General features: G+C 39.3%; 2 protein-coding genes across 6 annotated transcripts in view; one reads left to right on the top strand and one right to left on the bottom strand.

Annotated features, from left to right (window-relative positions):
• The window catches only part of serpini1 (serpin peptidase inhibitor, clade I (neuroserpin), member 1), a 35,363-nt gene extending 28,372 nt beyond the window's left edge, over window positions 1–6,991 (bottom strand). The window contains exons 1-2 of the mRNA XM_059946749.1: window positions 6,770–6,991; window positions 1,669–1,940 (exon numbers count right to left, since the gene is read on the bottom strand). Of these exons, the coding sequence (XP_059802732.1) occupies window positions 1,669–1,921 (253 nt within the window). The 5' untranslated portion in view covers window positions 1,922–1,940; window positions 6,770–6,991. The remainder of the gene's footprint in view (window positions 1–1,668; window positions 1,941–6,769) is intronic.
• A 121-nt stretch (window positions 6,992–7,112) lies between these two features.
• Window positions 7,113–19,332, top strand: part of pdcd10a (programmed cell death 10a) — a 43,875-nt gene continuing 31,655 nt past the window's right edge. Inside the window, exons 1-3 of one of the 5 annotated variants that reach the window (XM_059946786.1) lie at window positions 7,264–7,347; window positions 13,761–14,013; window positions 15,858–16,051. In XM_059946786.1, the coding sequence (XP_059802769.1) occupies window positions 15,962–16,051 (90 nt within the window). In that variant the 5' untranslated portion in view covers window positions 7,264–7,347; window positions 13,761–14,013; window positions 15,858–15,961. Of the gene's footprint in view, window positions 7,352–7,431; window positions 7,635–13,760; window positions 14,014–15,857; window positions 16,052–19,332 lie in introns of those variants that run through there. The other 4 variants (XM_059946776.1, XM_059946763.1, XM_059946768.1 and 1 more) reach the window with 4 other exon arrangements.

The following is a 19,332-nucleotide window of genomic DNA, read 5'->3' on the forward strand; positions in this document are numbered from 1 at the left end:
TCAAAGTAAATTTATTATCAAAGTATGCACGTCACCATATACCACCCTGAAATTTATTTTCCTGCAGGCATTTACTGTAGAACAAAGATTCAAACTGTTCTACAGTTTGATTCAGTGATTCAAACTGAATCACTGAAAAACTACACGCAAACAACCAACATGCAAAAAGACTAACTGTGCAAATACAATACAAGAATCTAATGATTTCTTATTTTTTGAAGTCACTTTAGAGGAGGAATTTGACAAATGCTGAAGAATTTCTTCTCTCAAATTCAAGATTTCACCACAAACAAGTTGTTCCAAGACACTAGTGAAATTGTTAGCACCTACCAGAGTGCAGATTGAATTGGAGAATGAGCAGAACAAAATGCTGGAGTTGGCATTGGAACATGGAGCAGGAGGCTGTTGACATCACACGGATTATCTTATGGGTACCAAACATAATTCTTGCTCCATAGATAATTCAACGTTGATTGAATTCCCTCAATTTCCACTTGATGTTTTAGCAACATGCAGATGTGTGCCTACTTAGGAGTTACTAAAAATAATCTATCCTCACATCCTGATGTCAATTAAATAAGAAAAATCTTTATAGTAGCTTGATCCCTACATTGTAACTAATTAGTGCTGGCTAAGGGCACAATTTCCATCCCAGTTTCTGGGTGTATCAAATACAATTCCAAAAAGGTCCTTCATTAAAAACTCTTGTTGAAATGAGGCAGGCACCTACAATAATTCAAGCTACAAATGATTCTTTTTTTAAAAAAGAATTTTACAACGGTACAAGTCTTGATTGGCTAATGAGAAGTATTCAAGAGCACCAATCACGTAACCTTGGATCAAGACATAGAAGCCATATCCCAGGGAACTAGATCTTGGAAACAGCAGCTTCAAGAATCTCAATAAGGGATTAGTTTACGCTGCTTGATGAATATCCAGAATCAAGGATTGTTACAGCACAAAGTCATTCAGCCATTTTGTCTCTGAAAAGTCTCTAAAACGACCGTAGCATTTCAATCTGTAGCATTTTCTATGGAGCCTTACAAATTTTTTTCCATCGTGTATGTACTTATCCAGTCCCTCAGCAAGACCACAATGGATCCTGCCTCCATTATATTTTCAGGCAGTGAATTCCATCTTGTGTATTGTTTCCTTTATGCCGACTTTAATTTAAATACTGTGCCATCATTTTATCATTATCATCATTTTATCGCCCCTCAGCCTTTGCTAAAGAAAACTATTTGAGCTTCTCTAATCCAACTGTAAAATTGCATCTTACAAACTATTTTCCTGAACCTTTTCTGGACACTTTCTAATAACTTCACATCTTTCCGTCAATCTGATGATCAGACCTGAACACAACATTTCAGATGAAGTTAGAGCAGTTCAGAAAAACATTCCTGTTTTTATGCTCCATGTTTCAATGTCTGAAGCCCAGAATATACAGCACATGTCCAACTAGTTCCTTCTTTTAAAATCTGCACTGCTACTTTCAATAATTTATACAAATATATTTCCGGGTACCATTGCATCTATACTTGCTTTAGAAGGGCAAATATAACTTTTAAGTTAACAAATCTGACACTTGCAACTATGATTCACCTTAAATTTTCTAAGTACATATTATAATCCTACTGAACAAACACAATTACATATGGCAATGTTTACCTCTTAGCGTGGAATTGGAGCCCGTAAGATGTTGAATTTGCTCAAGGGTTGTACCAGCAGCACCAATCTCAATCATTCCCAAAGCAATGATGATACCGAAGGGGGAGTAAAAAATATTTTCATCTTTCTGTATTGACCTCAAGTGATGGTAAACCTTGACAGAAAAGTCAGTGGTGGCATTATCCTGGAAGTCTCCATTTACTGCCACATACTTCACAATCAGAAGGATTAGGATTCCCAGTAATCTTGCCATTTTTATTTAATTTCCAAACCTACAGGAAATGGAAAGGCAAAGAATGTCATAAAAATTAAAATACAACATCTAAAAAGTAACTACTATTTCAAAGCAATGTTGTCAACTGGCAAATGGTGCAATAACCTGTATAACTGATAAAAACCAAAGAGTGGAAATGTATTCAACTTAATGTCAACAAAGAGCAATAAGAACTCTACTGAATATGTTTAAAATAAAAATCGATAAATTAATTCAAAAAATAAGCCAGGGATTCCCGCAATTCTTTTTCAGCTTTCACCAAGGAAAAAAAAAAAATGCCTGGCATTTACATTGTGTCTCATGCTAAGAAGTATCTCAATGCATTTAATAAAAATAAGTTAGCTTGAATTTACAGAATGGAGAAACTGCAGGGGCCATGACAGTAACTTTTGGATATGAGCTTTCCACCTATTACATAAAATTTGTGAAGTGTAACTTAAAATTTTAATACAACTGACAATGTTTCATCCAGCCACAATCAGATACCATTTTGAAATATATTTTTGGATAAGTTTTGTCTAATAACATTATTGGATGATCTTGTTGCACTATTACAGATTGCCAGGTATGATGTTGTGGCCATCACTGGATCGTGGCTGAAGGATGGTTGTGGTTGGAAGCTGAATGTCCGAGGTTACGTGTTATATCGGAGGGATAGGAAGGTAGGCAGAAGGGGAGGTGTGGCTCTACTGGTAAAGAAAGATATAAAATCAGTAGAAAGATGTTACATAGGATTGGAAGATGTTGAATCCTTGTGGGTTGAGTTAAGAAACTGCAAGTGTAAAAGCACATGGATGGCAGTTATATACAATCCACCCAACAGTGGCTGGGAGGTGGACCACAGGTTACAACAGGAAATAGAAAATTCAAAGGGCAATGTTATGGTAGTCATGGGAGATTTTAACATGCAGGTCGACTGGGAAAATCAGGTTGATAATGGATCTCAAGAGAGTGAGTGACTTGAAAGCCTAAGAGAATTTTTTTTAACAGCAGTTTGTCATTGAGCTTACTAGGGGATCAGCTGTATTGGATTGGGTGTTATGTAATGAATTGGAGGTGATTAGGGAGCTTAAAGTAAATGGAATCAGTGATCACAATATGATTGAGTTGAACCTGAAATTGCATTGGCAGAAGTCTGATGTAGCAGTATTTCAGTGGAGTAAGGGAAATTACAGTGGTTTGAGAGAGAATTTGGCCAAGGTGAATTGGAAGGAGCTGCTGACAGGGATGTGAACAGAGCAGCAATGGCATGCATTTCTGGGGGAAATTAGGAAGGTGAAGGACATATGTATACCAGAAATGAAGAAATACTGAAACGGTAAAGTAGTACAACCGTGGCTGACAAGGGAAGTCAAAGCTAATGTAAAAGCAAAAGAAAGTGCATACAACAAAGTGGAAATTAGTGGGAAGTCAGGGAATTGAGAATTTTTTTTAAAAAACCTACAGAGGGTAACTAAAAAAAATTAGAAAAGATGAAATATGAAAGCAGGCTAGCAAATAATATCAAAGTGGATAGTAAAAGTTTTTTCAAGCATGTTAAAAATAAAAAATGAGAATGGATATAGGACTGCTAGAAAATGAGGCAAGAGAAATAATAATGGGGACAAGGAGATGGCTGATGAACTAAATGAGTAGTTTGTATCAGGCGTCACTGTGGAAGACACTAGCAGAGTGCCTGATGTTGTAGTGTGTGAAGGTGCTTAAAAAGCTGAAAGACTTAAAGGTACATAAGTCACTTGGACCAAATGAACTGCACCTGGGGTACTGAAAGAAGGAGCATTAGAGATTGTGGTGGCATTAGAAATTATCTTTCAAAAATCATTGGAATCTGGCATGGTGCCAGAGGACTGCAAAGTTATAAATGTTACTCCTCTCTTTAAGAAAGGAGGAAGGCAGCAGAAAGGAAATTATAGACCAGTTAGCCTGATCTTGAGCTCAATGGTTGGGAAGATGTTAGAGTCAGTTGTTAAGGATGAAGTCATGGAATACTCGGTGAGACAGGTCAAGATAGTACAAAGTCAAGGAAAATCTTATCTGACAAACCTGTTGGAATTCTTTGAAGAGATTACAAGTAGGATTGATGCAGTGGATGTTGTATATTTGGACTTTCACAAGGTACCATGCATGAGACTGCTTACCAAGTTAAGAGCCCATGGTATTACAGAAAATTTACTAAAATGGTTAGAGCATTGGCTGATTGGTAGAAAGCTGTGAGTAGGAAGAAAAGGATCCTTGTCTGGTTGGCTGCCAGTGACTAGTGGTGCTCCACAGGGGTCAGTGTTGGAACCACTTCTCTTTATACTGCATATAAATGATTTAGATGATGGAATTGTTGGCTTTATTGCCAAGCTTGCAGATGATACAAATATTGGTGGAGGGGCAGGTGGTGTTAAGGAAACAGGTAGCATGCAGAAGGACTTAGAGAGATTAGGAGAATGGGCAAGAAAGTGGCAAATGAAATGCAATGTTAGAAAATGCATGGTCATGCACTTTGGTCATAAAAATAAATGTGCAGACAATTTCTAAATGGGGAGAAAATCCAAAAATCTGAGATGCAAAGGGACTTGGGAGTCCTTGTGCAGAACACCCTAAACTTGCAGGTAAAGTTGGTGGTGAGGAAGGCAAGTGCAACGTCAATATTCATTTCAAGAGGTCGAGAATACAAAAGTAAGAATGTGATGCTGAGGTTTGATAAGGCACTGGTGAGGCCTCACCTTGAGTATTGAGAAGAGCTTTGGACCCCTCATCTTAGAAAAGATGTGCTGCCATTGGAGAGGGTCCAGAGGAGGTTCACAAGGATGATTTCAGGAATGAAAGGGTTATCATACAAGGAAAGTTTGATGTCTCTGGGTTTGTACTCACTGGAATTCAGAAGGATGAGGGGGAAATATCATTGAAACCTTTTGAATGTTAAAAGGCCTAGACAGAGCGTAGATGTAGAAAATATGTTTCCCATGGTGGTAGAGCAGAGGACAAGAGGACACAGCCTAAGGATAGAGGACACCCATTCAAATAGAGATGCGGAGAAATTTCTTTAGCCAAAGGGTGATAAATTTGCATAATTTGTTGCTACATGCAGCTGCAGAGGCCAGGTTGTTGGGTGTATTTAGGGCAGAGATTGATAGGCTCTTGATTGGAAATTGCATCAAAGGTTAGGAGGAGAAGGCTGGGAACTGGGGTTGAGGAGGAGTAAAAAAGGATCAATCATGATTGAATGGCGGAGCAGACTCGATGGGCCAGATGGTCAAATTCTGCTTCTGTGTCTTATGATCCAAAACTGGTGCAGAATGAACAAGTTAAATATCTTCTATGGCAATGATATCTCGGTTCTACTGTCTGAAAAGCTCTTCTATTTCTCCATCTCTCATGCTGAAGATCACTTTATACCCTATATTTCTAACAATACTTCTGGCTACCCTTACAACTCCTTCTTTCATCTAAATGAAAATTTGTGACTGAATACATTTTCTCTGCAGCATCTTTTGATTTTTTTGCAGTAACCTATAGAAGGTGTTACATCAATAAAAGTTGCTTTTTGGTCCAGCAACACTTCTTTTGATGGGTTATTAATAATTATTTTATTTCTAACGTAATGCAATATGGCAGAATATCAACTACCTTTTTTTCATTCTATAATGTAAAGCAGCCGCCTTCTTGAAGGAAGAGCTATGTCGATTTAAAGCTAGTGAATAACAAGGCGATACAAACAACAGGAGGGACTAATCCCAAATGGGAATTGTTCAAAGAGAGAAAAAAATAACACAATTTCAGTCAGACATTTAAATAAGGACACCTCCTTGAATGCTTCATTTCAGAAAAAGGTAATAATTTCATTATTTTTAAACAACCATTCATATAAGGACTATTTACGATACAAGATGTTAATGTTAAATAATTCTACATACAAGAATATTTTATCGTGACTACATTTTCCCCATGAATAGTTAGTGCCATGTTCATATTGATGCTTCTCTTCTTAAGTGCACGATTCCTCAAGTGGAAAAATACCACGAAAATTAAGCCAACTATTTTCTAATTCAGGAGCGGCGCACGCATGCTGTTGTTTCCTTGTTTCCTCGCTCCTTACCGAGCAACTACAGAGTCCAGAAAAGTAGCATGTGATTTTAAATACTAAAATTATGATGGACACCTCAGTGAAGAATTCAGTAGTAAAGTACTCAACGAGGCGAAAATTTCACCTGCTACAAAACATCAAATTGCCGAAATTATTCATTTATTCCTGCATCTTTTACCACACCACGGAATATGTTCGACTTGCAAGCAAAGCGAAGAGAATTTTTTTTGTTCTTTACAAGATTACATTAATAGACATTTCAAAAATAAGGCATTTCAAAATCAGGAAATTAAACGAGCAGATAATTGAAAGTTAATACATTTCGTAACATTTCACTGACATTAAAAATACAAAACCAAATTTTCTTGAAAAAAATCTAAATAACTCGACTCAGCACAGGTGAATACAAATGACCTATCATATAGTTTGAAAATCTTTTCTACCTGATAGGATTCGGTTTTTTTAAACAGTAAAATACTAAAATTCAGCAAGTATTAGTCAACAAGACCAAAGCTAGTCAGCTTTAACAACTTCACGATTAAAAACACGGCGAATTAATAAACCTGAGCAGCCCCTACATTCAAATCAACACACAATATATAACATGTCGATTGTCTCTATAACACTGGACCACTGCACGCTTCACTAGACCACAAACAACTTTTATGAGATGCAATTTCCATCTAACCACATTCCAGGACCGCTATTGGATTTCTATACACGATGTTAAAATGCAAAACACCCGTACTTGCCTTCTGCGCTTAACAGATGCTGCCAAACCCTTACAGAGGATGCTTTCAACTGTCAGACTCGGTATTTTGACAGCCTTAGAATCTAACCTAAATTAAAATTCAAAGTTAAATAAAGCAATAGATGGAGATGCCAAGAGCTTTTACATCCTCATTAGAGGTTGGAGCCAATAGAAAGCCGCCCAGGTCTGCAACCACTGCATCCCTCTGCTCCCATGCTCAGAGCGCCAGAGGCTCACGATCAGTGCAGCTTTTCATTCGATGCTTGGTATGTCAATCTCGATCTCGGGGAAAGCGAATGACGCACAGTGGGCGTTGCCGCCTTTTGCTCTTGGATTCACTCGCGTTGCTCTTGGATTCCAGGCTTGCAGGCGGAGACGGTGCAGAACTACAAGTCCCGGAGGCCTTTGCGTGGCAGCTGAGACGTGGCAATGATTGGACGGGTTTGATTGTCCTTCCGGTGGGGCCGACGTTCGGTAAGTTTCCTTCTTTCGGTTTCGGACGTGCGGTGGTTGTGAGGACCGAGGTGGCTGGAGAAACGACGGTTGTGTTTTACTTGGCTTCCGAGGCCGGATGTGTGTGTACGTGAGTTCTTGCCGCTGTTTTTTCCTCTCGCCCCCTTGAAAGGCCTGTTGAGTTTGCGACACGGCTCACACTCGGGAGGTGTCCGCCCAGGGTGGTGTGGGCCGAGGGGATCCGACACCTTCGGCTCCTTCAGGCCCTTGTCCGTGAGAAGCTGGGAGTCGGAGCGCTGCAGCTGGCTGGAAGGATTAGCTGCAACTAGTAGTGTGGTTCTGGGCCTGATGTCTGTAAGGAGTTTTAAACTCGATCGATTTGCGGAAGCGTTTGTTAGTTGGAGCTGTTTGGAGTGAGTTCGGGTAATCCAGCGGTTACTCACTCTTACTGTAGCCGTTTTCGATGTATAAGCGATGTTGGTTATGTTTTTTTCCCCTCTTCATTGAGAACCACTGGCTTTTGGAGTTGTGAGTTTGCAAATACGGAAAAGTGTTACACCTGGTGGAGCACAACATTTTGAAAGGGCGTGCTGTAATTTGTAAAGCGTTGCAAACAAAACGAAACAACGCCTTGTGTCATGCATTCGCAGGTGTGTTTGCTTTGAGCACGGGCACCCGTTTGAGAAAAGCCTGATCCACAAGTGTTTCACGAAGGTTTGAAATGTTATGAAATATAAAAGATTGAGGAATCCTGACAAATTACTGATTCATTATTTTAGAATAACTAGTAATTTATATCTCAGTTAATTTTTAGTTAACGATTATGTACATTTATTTAGACTACCGTGGATTTTTTAACCTTTAATCACGGATCCACCTTCATCTTGAAAATATTCGAAGGTGGTGTTTTCAATACTTAAGGCTCCAAAGAGTTGTCTGCAGTTTCTAAACTTAACATTGTCTATCTTAATTGGTTGACCCCTTAGCCCCAATCTGTAATAAACAGTGGCCTCTGCTTCTCGTTTCTCCTACAAGAGGCAGCATCCACCTTGTTCAGGTCACCCCTCGCCATTGTAAATACCAGTGGATTTCGACAACCTTCACTTTCCAGATAGTAGTCTAGTAAATATTTCCAACACATTTGCATTTTTACTCAAGACTGGTACAGTACCTTAAACTGAATGTGATTTCATTAATAGTCTATATATGTAAAGTATACCCTTCTACTTTTCCATTCCCTGCGCAACGAATTGTTTTCTATTAGCTTTTCTAATTTTTTTAAAGTTAACCTTTTGCAAATTACAAAACTCTGAAATGCACAATCTTCCACTGTTCAGTTAATATCTGAGTGTGGGGAAGCACATTTTCACATTTATCTCCTATTGTACTCTATTTGGCATATCCTTGCCTAATCTACATATCACCATCGTCTTGTCCCATTCACAAGTAACTTTTGAGAAAATTTTTGACGTTTTGGAGCCTTTGACTCATTTATAGATGTGCTTTAATTATGATAGAGTTGAGTTAGATCCCTGTAGCACGGCCACATAATATGCTGTCACATAAAAGATGAACTATTTATGCCTACCTTCTTCCCTGTTAGTCAACGATCCTTCTGTCCATGCCATTACATTGGAACTCTGCCACCTTAGTGTGAGTTCCTTATTTTCCAAAGGGCATTTTTAGTGTATTCAGTGTTTTGCCTTTATTTTAATGTACCAGCTACTTCGATAAATTGGTCAAACATGTTTTCTCATTCCCAAAACCAGGTTGAAAATACATGCACAAGAACATCAGAAAGTTTTTTTTAAACAAAAACAATATATTGGAGTATATCTCAAATTTTCAATAATTGGTTCTTCTCCCCCCCACCATTTCCATTTTCCTCTCTCATCTTGTCTCCTTGCCCATCACTTCCCTCTCATTCTCCTCCATCTTCCCTTTCTCCCATGGTCTTCTACCCTATCATATCAGATTACCTCTTTCCCAGTTCCTTGTCTCTTCCCTATCAACTTCCTAGCTCTTTAATTCAACCCTTCTCCTGTCCTGGTTTCACCTGTTGTAAACTTAAATTTTCTGGACCAAGTAATCACATCACAAACAGCTCTTTACTTTATCCTTTCACCAGTTTATTTGTTTGAACTCAGCCAGCAAGAAGCTCGGAGCCAAGCATCAAAGAGACAGAATACCTCTCTCTCTTTGTTTTTTCAATTGTTGCAACCTGCAATTGTACAGGAGGCTGCCTTGAGAAAAGCTGGGTTTGAAGATGGAAAAATAGATTGTAATGTTACCAGGCTGTTGGTTCTGTTGTTAGAAAATGAGATTAACTGTTTAATGTGATGGCTGGTGGGATAGGTGAAGGATGGCAACCCTTCCCTTTTTTTGTGATAGGAGAGCAAATTGAGTGATTGCAATAATAGCCATAATAGAATCAATGAAAGACCACACCTGCTGGGTGTTTGACAAGTGTGCAAAAGAGAAAAATTTGTGCGAAAACAAAAACAAAGATAATAAATATTGAGAACATGAGATGAGTCCTTGAAAGCGAGTCCATAGTTTGTGGGAACATTTCAGTGATGGTCAAGTGAAGCTGAGTGACGTTATCCCCTTTGGTCCAAGAGTTTAATGGCTGAAGAGAGTGACTGTTCCTGAACCTGGTGGTGAGAGTCCTGAGGTTCCTGTACCATCTTCCTGATGGCAGCAGTGATAAGAGAGCATGTCCTGGGTGATGATGGATGCTGCTTTCCTGCAACAATGCTGTGTAGATGTGCTCAGTGGTGTAGAGGGTTTAACCTATGATAGGCCAGAGCATATCCATTAGTAGGAGCATTGTGTTTCTATGCTAGGCTGTGTTGCAGCCAGTCAATACACTTTCTGCCACACATCATAGAAGTTTATTAAGTTTTGGATGTCATGCTGAATTTCTAAGTAAGTAAAGGCACTGTTTTGCTTTCTTTGTAATTGCACTTACATGCTGTATCCTGGACAGATCCTCTGAAATAATAACACCAAGAAATTTAAAGTTGCTGAACCTCTCACCTGTGATACCCCAATGAAAATTGGCTCATGGACCTCTGGTTTTGTCCTCCTGAAGTCAATAATTAGCTCCTTGGTCTTGCTGGCATTGAGTAAGAGGTTGTTGTTATAGCGCCACTCAGCTAGTCACCACGTTTGATTTGGCCTGTGACAGTGGTGTCATTAGCCAACTTGCTTTGGAGCTGTGCTTAGCCACACAGTCATAAGTGTAAAGTGAGTAGAGCAGGGGACTAAACACAGAGCTCGCTGGTGCACCTGTGCTGATGGAGATCATGGAGGAGATGTCGTTGCCAATCCAAACTGATTGGGGTGTGCTTTTTGAGGATCCAATTGCACGTGGAGATATTGAGGCCGAGGTGTTGGAACTTATGGATTAGTTTTGAGGGAATGGTAATATTAAATGGCTGAGTTGTAGTCAATATAAGCATCTTTGCTGTCTAGATGTTCTAGGGTTGAGTAATGAGCCAATGAGATGTCAACTGCTGTCAACTTGCTGTACCAGAAAACAAATTTGTTTATGAAGATACAGCACAGAGTAGGCCGTTCTGGCCCTTCAAGCCATTCTGCCTCACAGTCCCCCAATTTAATCTTAGCCTCATATCAGCACAGTTTACAAAGACGAATTAACTTATCAACTGATGTCTTTGGACTGGGAGAGGAAGCTGGAGCAAAGCCACGTTGTCACAGAGAACATATAAGTTCCTTACAGGCAGCATCAGGGTTGAACCCAGATCGCTGGTACTGTAAAGTGTTGTGCTAACAGGCCACACCCAATTTGGAGTGGATCTAAGTCACTCCTGAGGCAGAAGTTGATCTGCTTCATCACCAACCTCTCAAACACTTCATCGCTGTGGATATAAGTGCTACTGGACCGTAGTCATTGAGGCATGTTACCACATTCGTTGTAGGTACTGGTATAATTGAAGCAGGTGGGTACATCAGACTGCTGAAGCAAGAGTGCATTGTGTATTAGAACAAGAGGCAGCATTGATAAAGTAATGAGCAAACTGGAAAGGTTTGTGATGTGGTGTGGATAAGACTGAAACAAGTAGTATTCTGTACAGAATACAAAATGACAGGTGCAGCTTTGTTCCGTTTGGGTTCCTGTAACAATGACATTGATTTGAAGGAGGTAAATAAAAGACCATGGTCAGCAATGATGTAGATGTTAAAATTAAAACATTTTAATATGAAATATTGAAGGATTAGTACCCAGCTTGGTGAGATGGAACTATTGAATGAGCAGGATGGGTCTCTAGAAGGGGTATGGACAGCAGTAATTCAGTAGGCTCACACATGTATGGCAGAATGGTTTTAAAATGGCCAGCAGGTGGCAAAACCAAAGACGACTTCCTTGGCAAATGCAGTGAGTTAAAAGTGGAGGCTATTACAGGGATTTAGACTGGGGCACTCATTTGATAGCGTGATACAGTGGTGAAAACTTGAGTAAAAAGAGTGCTGGGGTGAACTGTCCGATTCAGCAGAAGGCAAGTCAGAAGGTTGTAAGTTTTGGATTGGGTGTGCAAGTAGTTGTCTTACAGGCTGTCCTATCAATTGAAATATACTGCAGGTATCTCAGCATTGCAGTGGATAGAATTTCACAGAAAATAGTGGTGTTGTCTGTCTTTTGCCTTGAAGTGCCTACTGTAGTTATGGAAGATATAAATAGCATATAGGAGGGCACGAGTCACTTGTTCATTAAACAACGGGATCTGTGTCAAGTTTGAGAACTTCATTTTCAAATGTTTTTTTCTCAGTCACAAATACTGCACTGATGTGAATTTCAGCATCAATGTCTGCCTTTGCCAAGAGGTGGCTCATGAGAAATTGGAAGTGATCTTAGTTTTGTGGTCACAACATGAGCCTTTTATTGTCAGAGGGTAGGAGGAGAAGCCCTGTCTTGCAGGTCTTGTGGAAGACCCATCCTTGCTAGCTTTGGTGGAAGTATTGATGATGTAGAGAGCTCAGCATGCCTGTCTGAACATGGTACTTTCATCTTTAAATGCTGCAGCCTTAAATATTATTTGGGCCATCTGGGTACTTGGGAAATGTATAAAGTGCCTTGAAAAAGTACTCAGTCCCCACAACTATTTTCACATTTTATTGTCTCAGTTTCTGAATTTAGAATATATTGAAGTAGGATTTTTGAGCTGATCTATAAACCATTTTGCATCAGGTCAAATCAAAAGAAACATTACAAAACTTGTCAACAATGTACTGAAAAATTAAAAGTCAAAGTTGTGAGACTGAAAAAGTATTCATCCCCTTTGTAATTACTATGCTACCTTTCCTCTGGTGCAATATTGTATGTCATCTTACCAATTTGTCCAAGTTGAGTAGAGAATTGGGGGATCACCTGAATAAATACCCTTTCTCTCTGTAAGGTCCACAGTATGGTAGATTTTCAACAAACCAAACCAAATTTAAGGCAAAAAAGCATTCAAGACAAGGCCAGGGAAATGATAAGAGAATCTGGGGGCCATCTCAAAGGCACTGAATATACCTCGGAGCTCAGTGCATTCCATTGTGAGGGAAAAAATGAAACCACAGGCACACTGCCAAGGTGAGGCTGTTCCTCTAAACTTGGTCACCAGTGAAGAATGGCACTTGTAAGGGAGTCTACTGTGATGCCGACAGTCCCTCTGATTGAGCTACAGAAGTCAATGGCTGCAACTGGAGATGAAGTTCATGGCTCCAAAATCTCTAAGGCCTTGCACAAGGGGTATTTATGAAGGAGTGGCAAGGAAGAAGCCCTGGCTAAAAAAAAGAAAGCATATCCTTGCCTGTAAAGACTTTGCTTAGTGCCAGTTAAAATATGCTGTAAAGACGTGGAATATAAGGTTTTCTTGTCAGATAAGACTAAAGTGAACTTTTTGGCCTCAAAACTGATCAGTATGTGTGGTGTAAATCTAATACTGCGTGTCAGCCAGCTAACACCATCCCTACTGTAAATTGTGGTAGAGGTAGCACCATGCTATGGAGATGCTTTTCGGCAGCAGTGACTGGAAATCTGGTCACGATTGATGGGAAGATGAATGCTTTTAAATAAATTGAGATCGTGGATGAAAATCTGTTAGCCTCTGCCAGAAAGTTTAAACTGTGGAGGAAGTTGGTCTTTCAGCTGGACATTGACCCAAAGCACACTGCCAGAGTAACCATAGAGTGGCTTCAAGTGAAGAAAATTAATGACTTGAATGGTCCCGTCAGAATCCTGACCTTGACCTGATCGAACATCTCCGGCAAGACCTCAAGCCCGCTGCCAATCCCCAACTAACCTGGCACAGCTTGAGCCGTTTTGTAAAGAGAAATGGGCAAATCTTTCTCCATCACATTGTGCAAAACTAATAGATTTATCCAAAAATATTTCTGGCTGTGATAGGTGTGTGAAGTGGTTCAACTTAGGCTACATCCACACTAGACCAGATAAATCTGCTACCGAAGCTTTTTCTCTTGGTTTTGAACCTCTGTCCACACTGAAACGGTGTTTTCCTTCCCTAAAACAGAGCTTTTCTAAAACGCTCTCCAGAGTGTGTAAATTTGAAAATGCGGATTGGCCGGAGCATTGTGGACGGGGTAACCGGAGATTTCTAGAAATGTTGTCATGACATGCTGAAACGGCGATGCGGCATTTCATTGTTTTCTTGAACGCAAGCCCCACGGAATCTTAACAATTTCAGAACAGACGGCAATGAGACTGAAGCCAGAGGAGTTAGAAGTGTACTCACCAAATACTTTGACCCATAACTTACTGAATAAGTAAGTATACTCACTTTGCCCTGTTTTCTGTCCTTGTTCGTATGAAGGTGGTTTACCTATTTATGCAAGTACTTCTCTGACAATAGATGTGTTAACAGCCTAATGTAACATTGTATGGAAATACAAGATTACACTAATGCAGACATGTTTTATACATTTAACAAGGTGCTTTATTAATACAACAGAGTTAGTCAGTTTTTCAATGTTCGTCAACAGCCGGGTCATACTGTCAATGAAATCCATGCTGGTTGCCTCCATATGCTCCAGTATCTGTTTTTGTTAGTTTTAAGTCCTCCTGCACGAGAGCCAACAGCTGTCTGTCATTTGGTGATTTCATTTTAAGATTTTCTAGTCTGTAACTGCACAAATGCGGACTTTCATTGCGAGATTCGACCCCAAACATGTCGCTTGTTTTCTGTAGATGTGTCTTGCGCATTCCCGGTAGGAGGAGATTCGCTCAAATACCCATTTTAATGTGGACAGAGGTATTTTCAAAAACACTTGGTGTGGACGTAGCATAAGTACTCAGCAAAAGGAGATGAAAACTTCTGAACTGCTGACATTTCAGTTTTTTAATTCGTTTTTTATGCTTTACAATTTTCCCTGTTTTGGTTGAACTGTACTGTGGGGGAGGAAGGAATGTGTGACTTAAAATAAACTCTCAGTTAAATTGATCAAAATCCCTGTTGTAATACTCATTTATGTGAGGAAAGGGTTGGGAGCTGAATATTTTTACAAGGTACTGTAACTTCAAATTCCAGTAAGATTAGAATAGATCTTGGGGCAGGTAGTTGTCATTTGTACTGATTTATCACCAGGTGGATAGCAGTAGATTTCACCTAATTAACTGAAAATTATTCAATACATTTATCTGTATATCAGTATCAATAAACTCGAGTTAATCATTACAGAGACTTAAGATTTTTGGCTCAAGTACTGTGATGTCAAATCATACAGTTGGTTTTAAATTTGGAAGATAAAATGTTGAGAAAGATTCCAGTCTTTCTCTTTTGTACTTAGGATCTTTGTATTTTTGAAATTAGAATAGCAAAGATCTTGTCATAATTTTACACCAATGGGAGCTTTAATTTATCTTTATTGTAAAGCATATACAAAGACAAGCCAATCCATTTCCCATTGGTAACAAACTAAGTATCATTTGGATAGATTGTGAACAAGTCGCTTTTGAGTTTGAGAGTTCATTTTATAGAGGATTTGAAATGCGCTCAGCTGGAAATGCTACTTCAGGTAAACTAGCTTTTGCTTTGCATGCAGCCCGTTGTTCCTATTGTACTTTTAAGCTCGTAATCTGAAAAAATGGATTGCAAACATGAACTGTGGAAATCAGCTGCCATCACGAAACAGTTCAATCAGTTCCTAGAAGGGTGGTGTTTGTAAAGGTCAGGTGCTGTACTTGAGTGTTAACAATTGTTCCTTTCAATTTGTGCATATCATGTAGTTCCAAATTCCAAGAGTGGTGTTGTTTGAGATTGCGTGGAATGCCTTCTGACGAACCAAAGTTATTTAATTTCCTTGTTGGAATTGTTACTGATGTATTTATATTTACTGATTTGCATAACTTGTTGTCTACAGTGTTCAACAGGTGTCTTTATGCTGTTTCTTTACATACTAGCTTTAGGCTTGATTAAAACCTGCAGTTTGTTCTCTTTTGATTTGTAGGTTTATATTCTGACTCCTGCTCAACTAACCTCATTTGATTCTGTTCACCAAGTGTATTTGATAATTCTGTAAAATGATTTTTTTGGAAGTCTGTTGTGTCTAAGATGGTGAAATACTGATGTGGGAGTGTTTTAACATTTATTTAATGTTTACTTTCCTTATAGGGCAGTGACCCATTTTCTTGCACAAAGGAGAAGAGGAACAGTGGCTCTGCAGTGAATGCTGACTCTGTAGCACTTTTTCAGAAATAGGGTGTGATTAACCAAGGATGACAATGGAAGAGATGAGGAATGAAGCAGAGACAACGTCCATGGTTTCCATGCCACTCTATGCAGTGATGTACCCAGTATTCAATGAGGTTATTTTATTTCTTTTTCACTTGGTTCAAGCAATCATCAACTTGAATTGTTTAAGGTTGAAATCTTGTTAATCAACTTGTCCAAAATGCATTACTATGACATTAGAAGTAATAAAAACATAATTAAATGTGAAATCAATTAGTTAGAATGATGTATAAGACATCTAGGTTAGTAAAAGGTCGGCAGTTTTCATAAAAGGTTTTTTGTTCTTGATTAGAAGTACACTGAATGCAGTAAGCATGAGCTAGGAGCAGAATTAGGCCATTTGACTTGAGTCCATTCCTTGTTCAATCAGGCAGTTTTATAATTCTTTTAAATTTTTGACACCCTTATTGATCAACTTCTGATTTAAATATACCCCAAATGATTTGGCCTCCACACCTATCTGTGGCAATGAATTCAACAGATTCTCGACCCTCATTGAGTCATAGAACACTACAGCACAGAAGCAGGCCCTTTATCTCATTTAATCTGAACTGAACTATTAATCTGCCTAGACCAAAGCTTGCCATACCCCTTGTATCCATGTACATATCTTAAGTTTTTCATAAATGTGGAAATCAAACCTGCATCCACCACTTCTGCTGTCAGCTCATTCCACACTGTCACCACCCTCTGAGTGAAGAACTTTCCCCTCGCTTCCCTGAAACATTTCACCTTTTACCTTGATCTATGACCTCTAGTTCTATCTCACCCACCCTCAGTGGGACAAACATTTACCTTGTCTGTAACCCCTGTAAGTTGCATACCTCCATTAAGTATCCCCTTATTCTTTTATGCTCTGGGGAATAGTCCTAACCTATTCAACCTTTCCTTATAGCTCAGGTCTTCAATTCCTGGCAAACTCCTTGTAAATTATGTCTATACTCTTTCAATCTTATTTATATCTTCTGTGCAGGTAGGTCACTAAATCCTCACTCCTGTACTAAATGCTTTGATTTATGAAGGTCATTGTGTCATAAGCTTTCTTTATGGCTCTATCTACCTGTGATGCTATTTTCAAGGAATTATGGACATATATTCCCAGATCCTTTTGTTCTACCACACTTCTCAGTGACTTGCTACTCACCATTTAAGTCCTACCTTGGTCTGTTCTCCCAAGTGCAACAGCTCACACTTGTCTGCATTAAATTCCATGTGCCATTTTTCCGGCTAATCCAGATCATTCTGTAAGCTTTGATAGTTGGTTTCTCTGTCCTCTATTTCTCCAATCTTGGTGTCATTCATAAATCTGCTAATCCAGTTTACCACATTATCATCTAGATTATTAATGAAGATGACAAACAACAAAGGACCCAGCACCGATCCCTGCCGCCCAGCACGAGTAAAAGTCATCCAGTCAGAAGCAACCATCTATTACCACTCTCTGGCTTTTCCTGTGAAGCCAATGTCTAATCCAGTTTACTACCTCATCTTGAATGCCAAATGACTGAAACTTCTTGACCAACTTCCCATGTGAGACCTTGTCAAATGCATTGCCAAAGTCCACGTAAACAACATCCACTATCTTGCCTTCTTCAACTTTTCTGGTAACTTCCTTGGAAAAACTCTACAGGATTGATTAGAAATGACCTACCACACAAAGCCATGCTGACTATTCCAAATCAGTACCTGTCTATCCAAATCCTTATATATCCAGTCTTAGAATACCTTCCAGTAACTTTCCCATCACTGATGTCAGGTTAACTGGCTTGTGATTTCCTGGCTTGTTCCTACAGCTTTTTTTCAAACAAAAGAACAACGTTACCAACCCTGCAATCCTCTGACTTCTCACCTGTTGTGAAGGATAATTTAAATACCTCAACAAGGGCCCTTGCAACTCACCTCCCACAGGGTACGAGGGAGCACCTTGTCAGGCCCTGAGGATTTATCCATCCTAATTTTCCTCAAGACATCAAACATCCCTTCCTCTGTCACCTGTATACAGTCCATGACCTCTTTGCTGTTTTGCCTCGCTTCTATAAACTGTCCATCTCCCAAGTAAATACACTTGCAAAAAGAATCCATTTAAGATCTTCACCTGTCACCTTGGGCTCCATGCATGGGTGACCACATTAATCTTCTTGAGAACCTATTTTGTCCCTTGCTAAGCTGTTTCTTAATATATCTGTAGAAACCCTTGCGATTTTCTTTCACCTTGTCTGCTAAAGCACATTCATGCTTTTTTTTAGCTCTCAGAATTTCTTTAAGTGTTCTTTAGCATTTCTTATACTTGTGTACCTCATTTGCTCTTTCCTGACTATTCCTGCTATGCAACTCCTTTTTCTTAAGCCAGGGCCTCAATAACAAAGGTTCTTTGAACCTGTTATCCTACTCTGTTATTCTGAACAGGAACATACGAAGTTTATATTCTCAAAATTCCATGTTTGAAGGCCTCCCTCTTATTAAGTACACCTTTGCTAGAAAACAACTTGCCCCAATCCACACTTGCTAGATCCTTTCTGATACCATCAAAATTGGCCTTTCTCCAATTTAGAATCTCAACCGGAGAACCAGTCCTATCCTTCTCGTAATTTTGAAATTAATTGTATTATGATTACTAGATGCAAAGTGTTCCCCTACATAAACATCTCTCATCTGCCTTGTCTCATTCCCTGTTAGGAGATCTAGTATCACATTGTAGTTTCTAGTATCTGTACTGATTACAGAAACTTTACTGAGCACGTTTGATAAACTTTATCCCATCTACTCTTTTACAGTATAGAGTCCCAGTCAATATGTGGAAAGTTTAAAATCACTTACTATCACAAGCTTATGTTTCTTGCAACAGTCTGTGATCGCTCTACAAATTTGCTTCTCTGAATCCCATGGACTGTTGAGTGGTCTATAATATAATCCCATTAATGTAGTCATCCCTTTCTTATTACTCAGTTTCAACCTCTTCCCCAGTAGAAGAGCTCTCCAGTCTATCCTTTCTGCATGCTGCTGTGACATTTTCCTTGACTGGTAATGCCAACCTGCCATCCCTTCCCCTTTAGATCCCTCCCTCTCACATGTAAAGCAATGGAATCCTGGAATATTGAGCTGCTATTCCTGCCCCTCCTGTGACCAAATTTCAGTAACTGCTACAATATCATAATTGTTGTGAAGAGATATCCTTGTATTTTGAGCCTGTGTCCTCTGGTCCTAGACTCCCATTACTGGAAGCATCCTCAATGTCAACTATTCAAGCCTTTCAGTGTTTGGAAGCTCTCAATAAGATTCCCTCCTTGTCTTTCTAAACTCCAATGAGTACAAGCTGAGTATCAAATCCTCTTTGTAAATTAACCTTTTTATCCCT

Source organism: Hypanus sabinus, chromosome 2, assembly GCF_030144855.1.
Source record: "Hypanus sabinus isolate sHypSab1 chromosome 2, sHypSab1.hap1, whole genome shotgun sequence".
Classification (NCBI taxonomy): domain Eukaryota; kingdom Metazoa; phylum Chordata; class Chondrichthyes; order Myliobatiformes; family Dasyatidae; genus Hypanus; species Hypanus sabinus.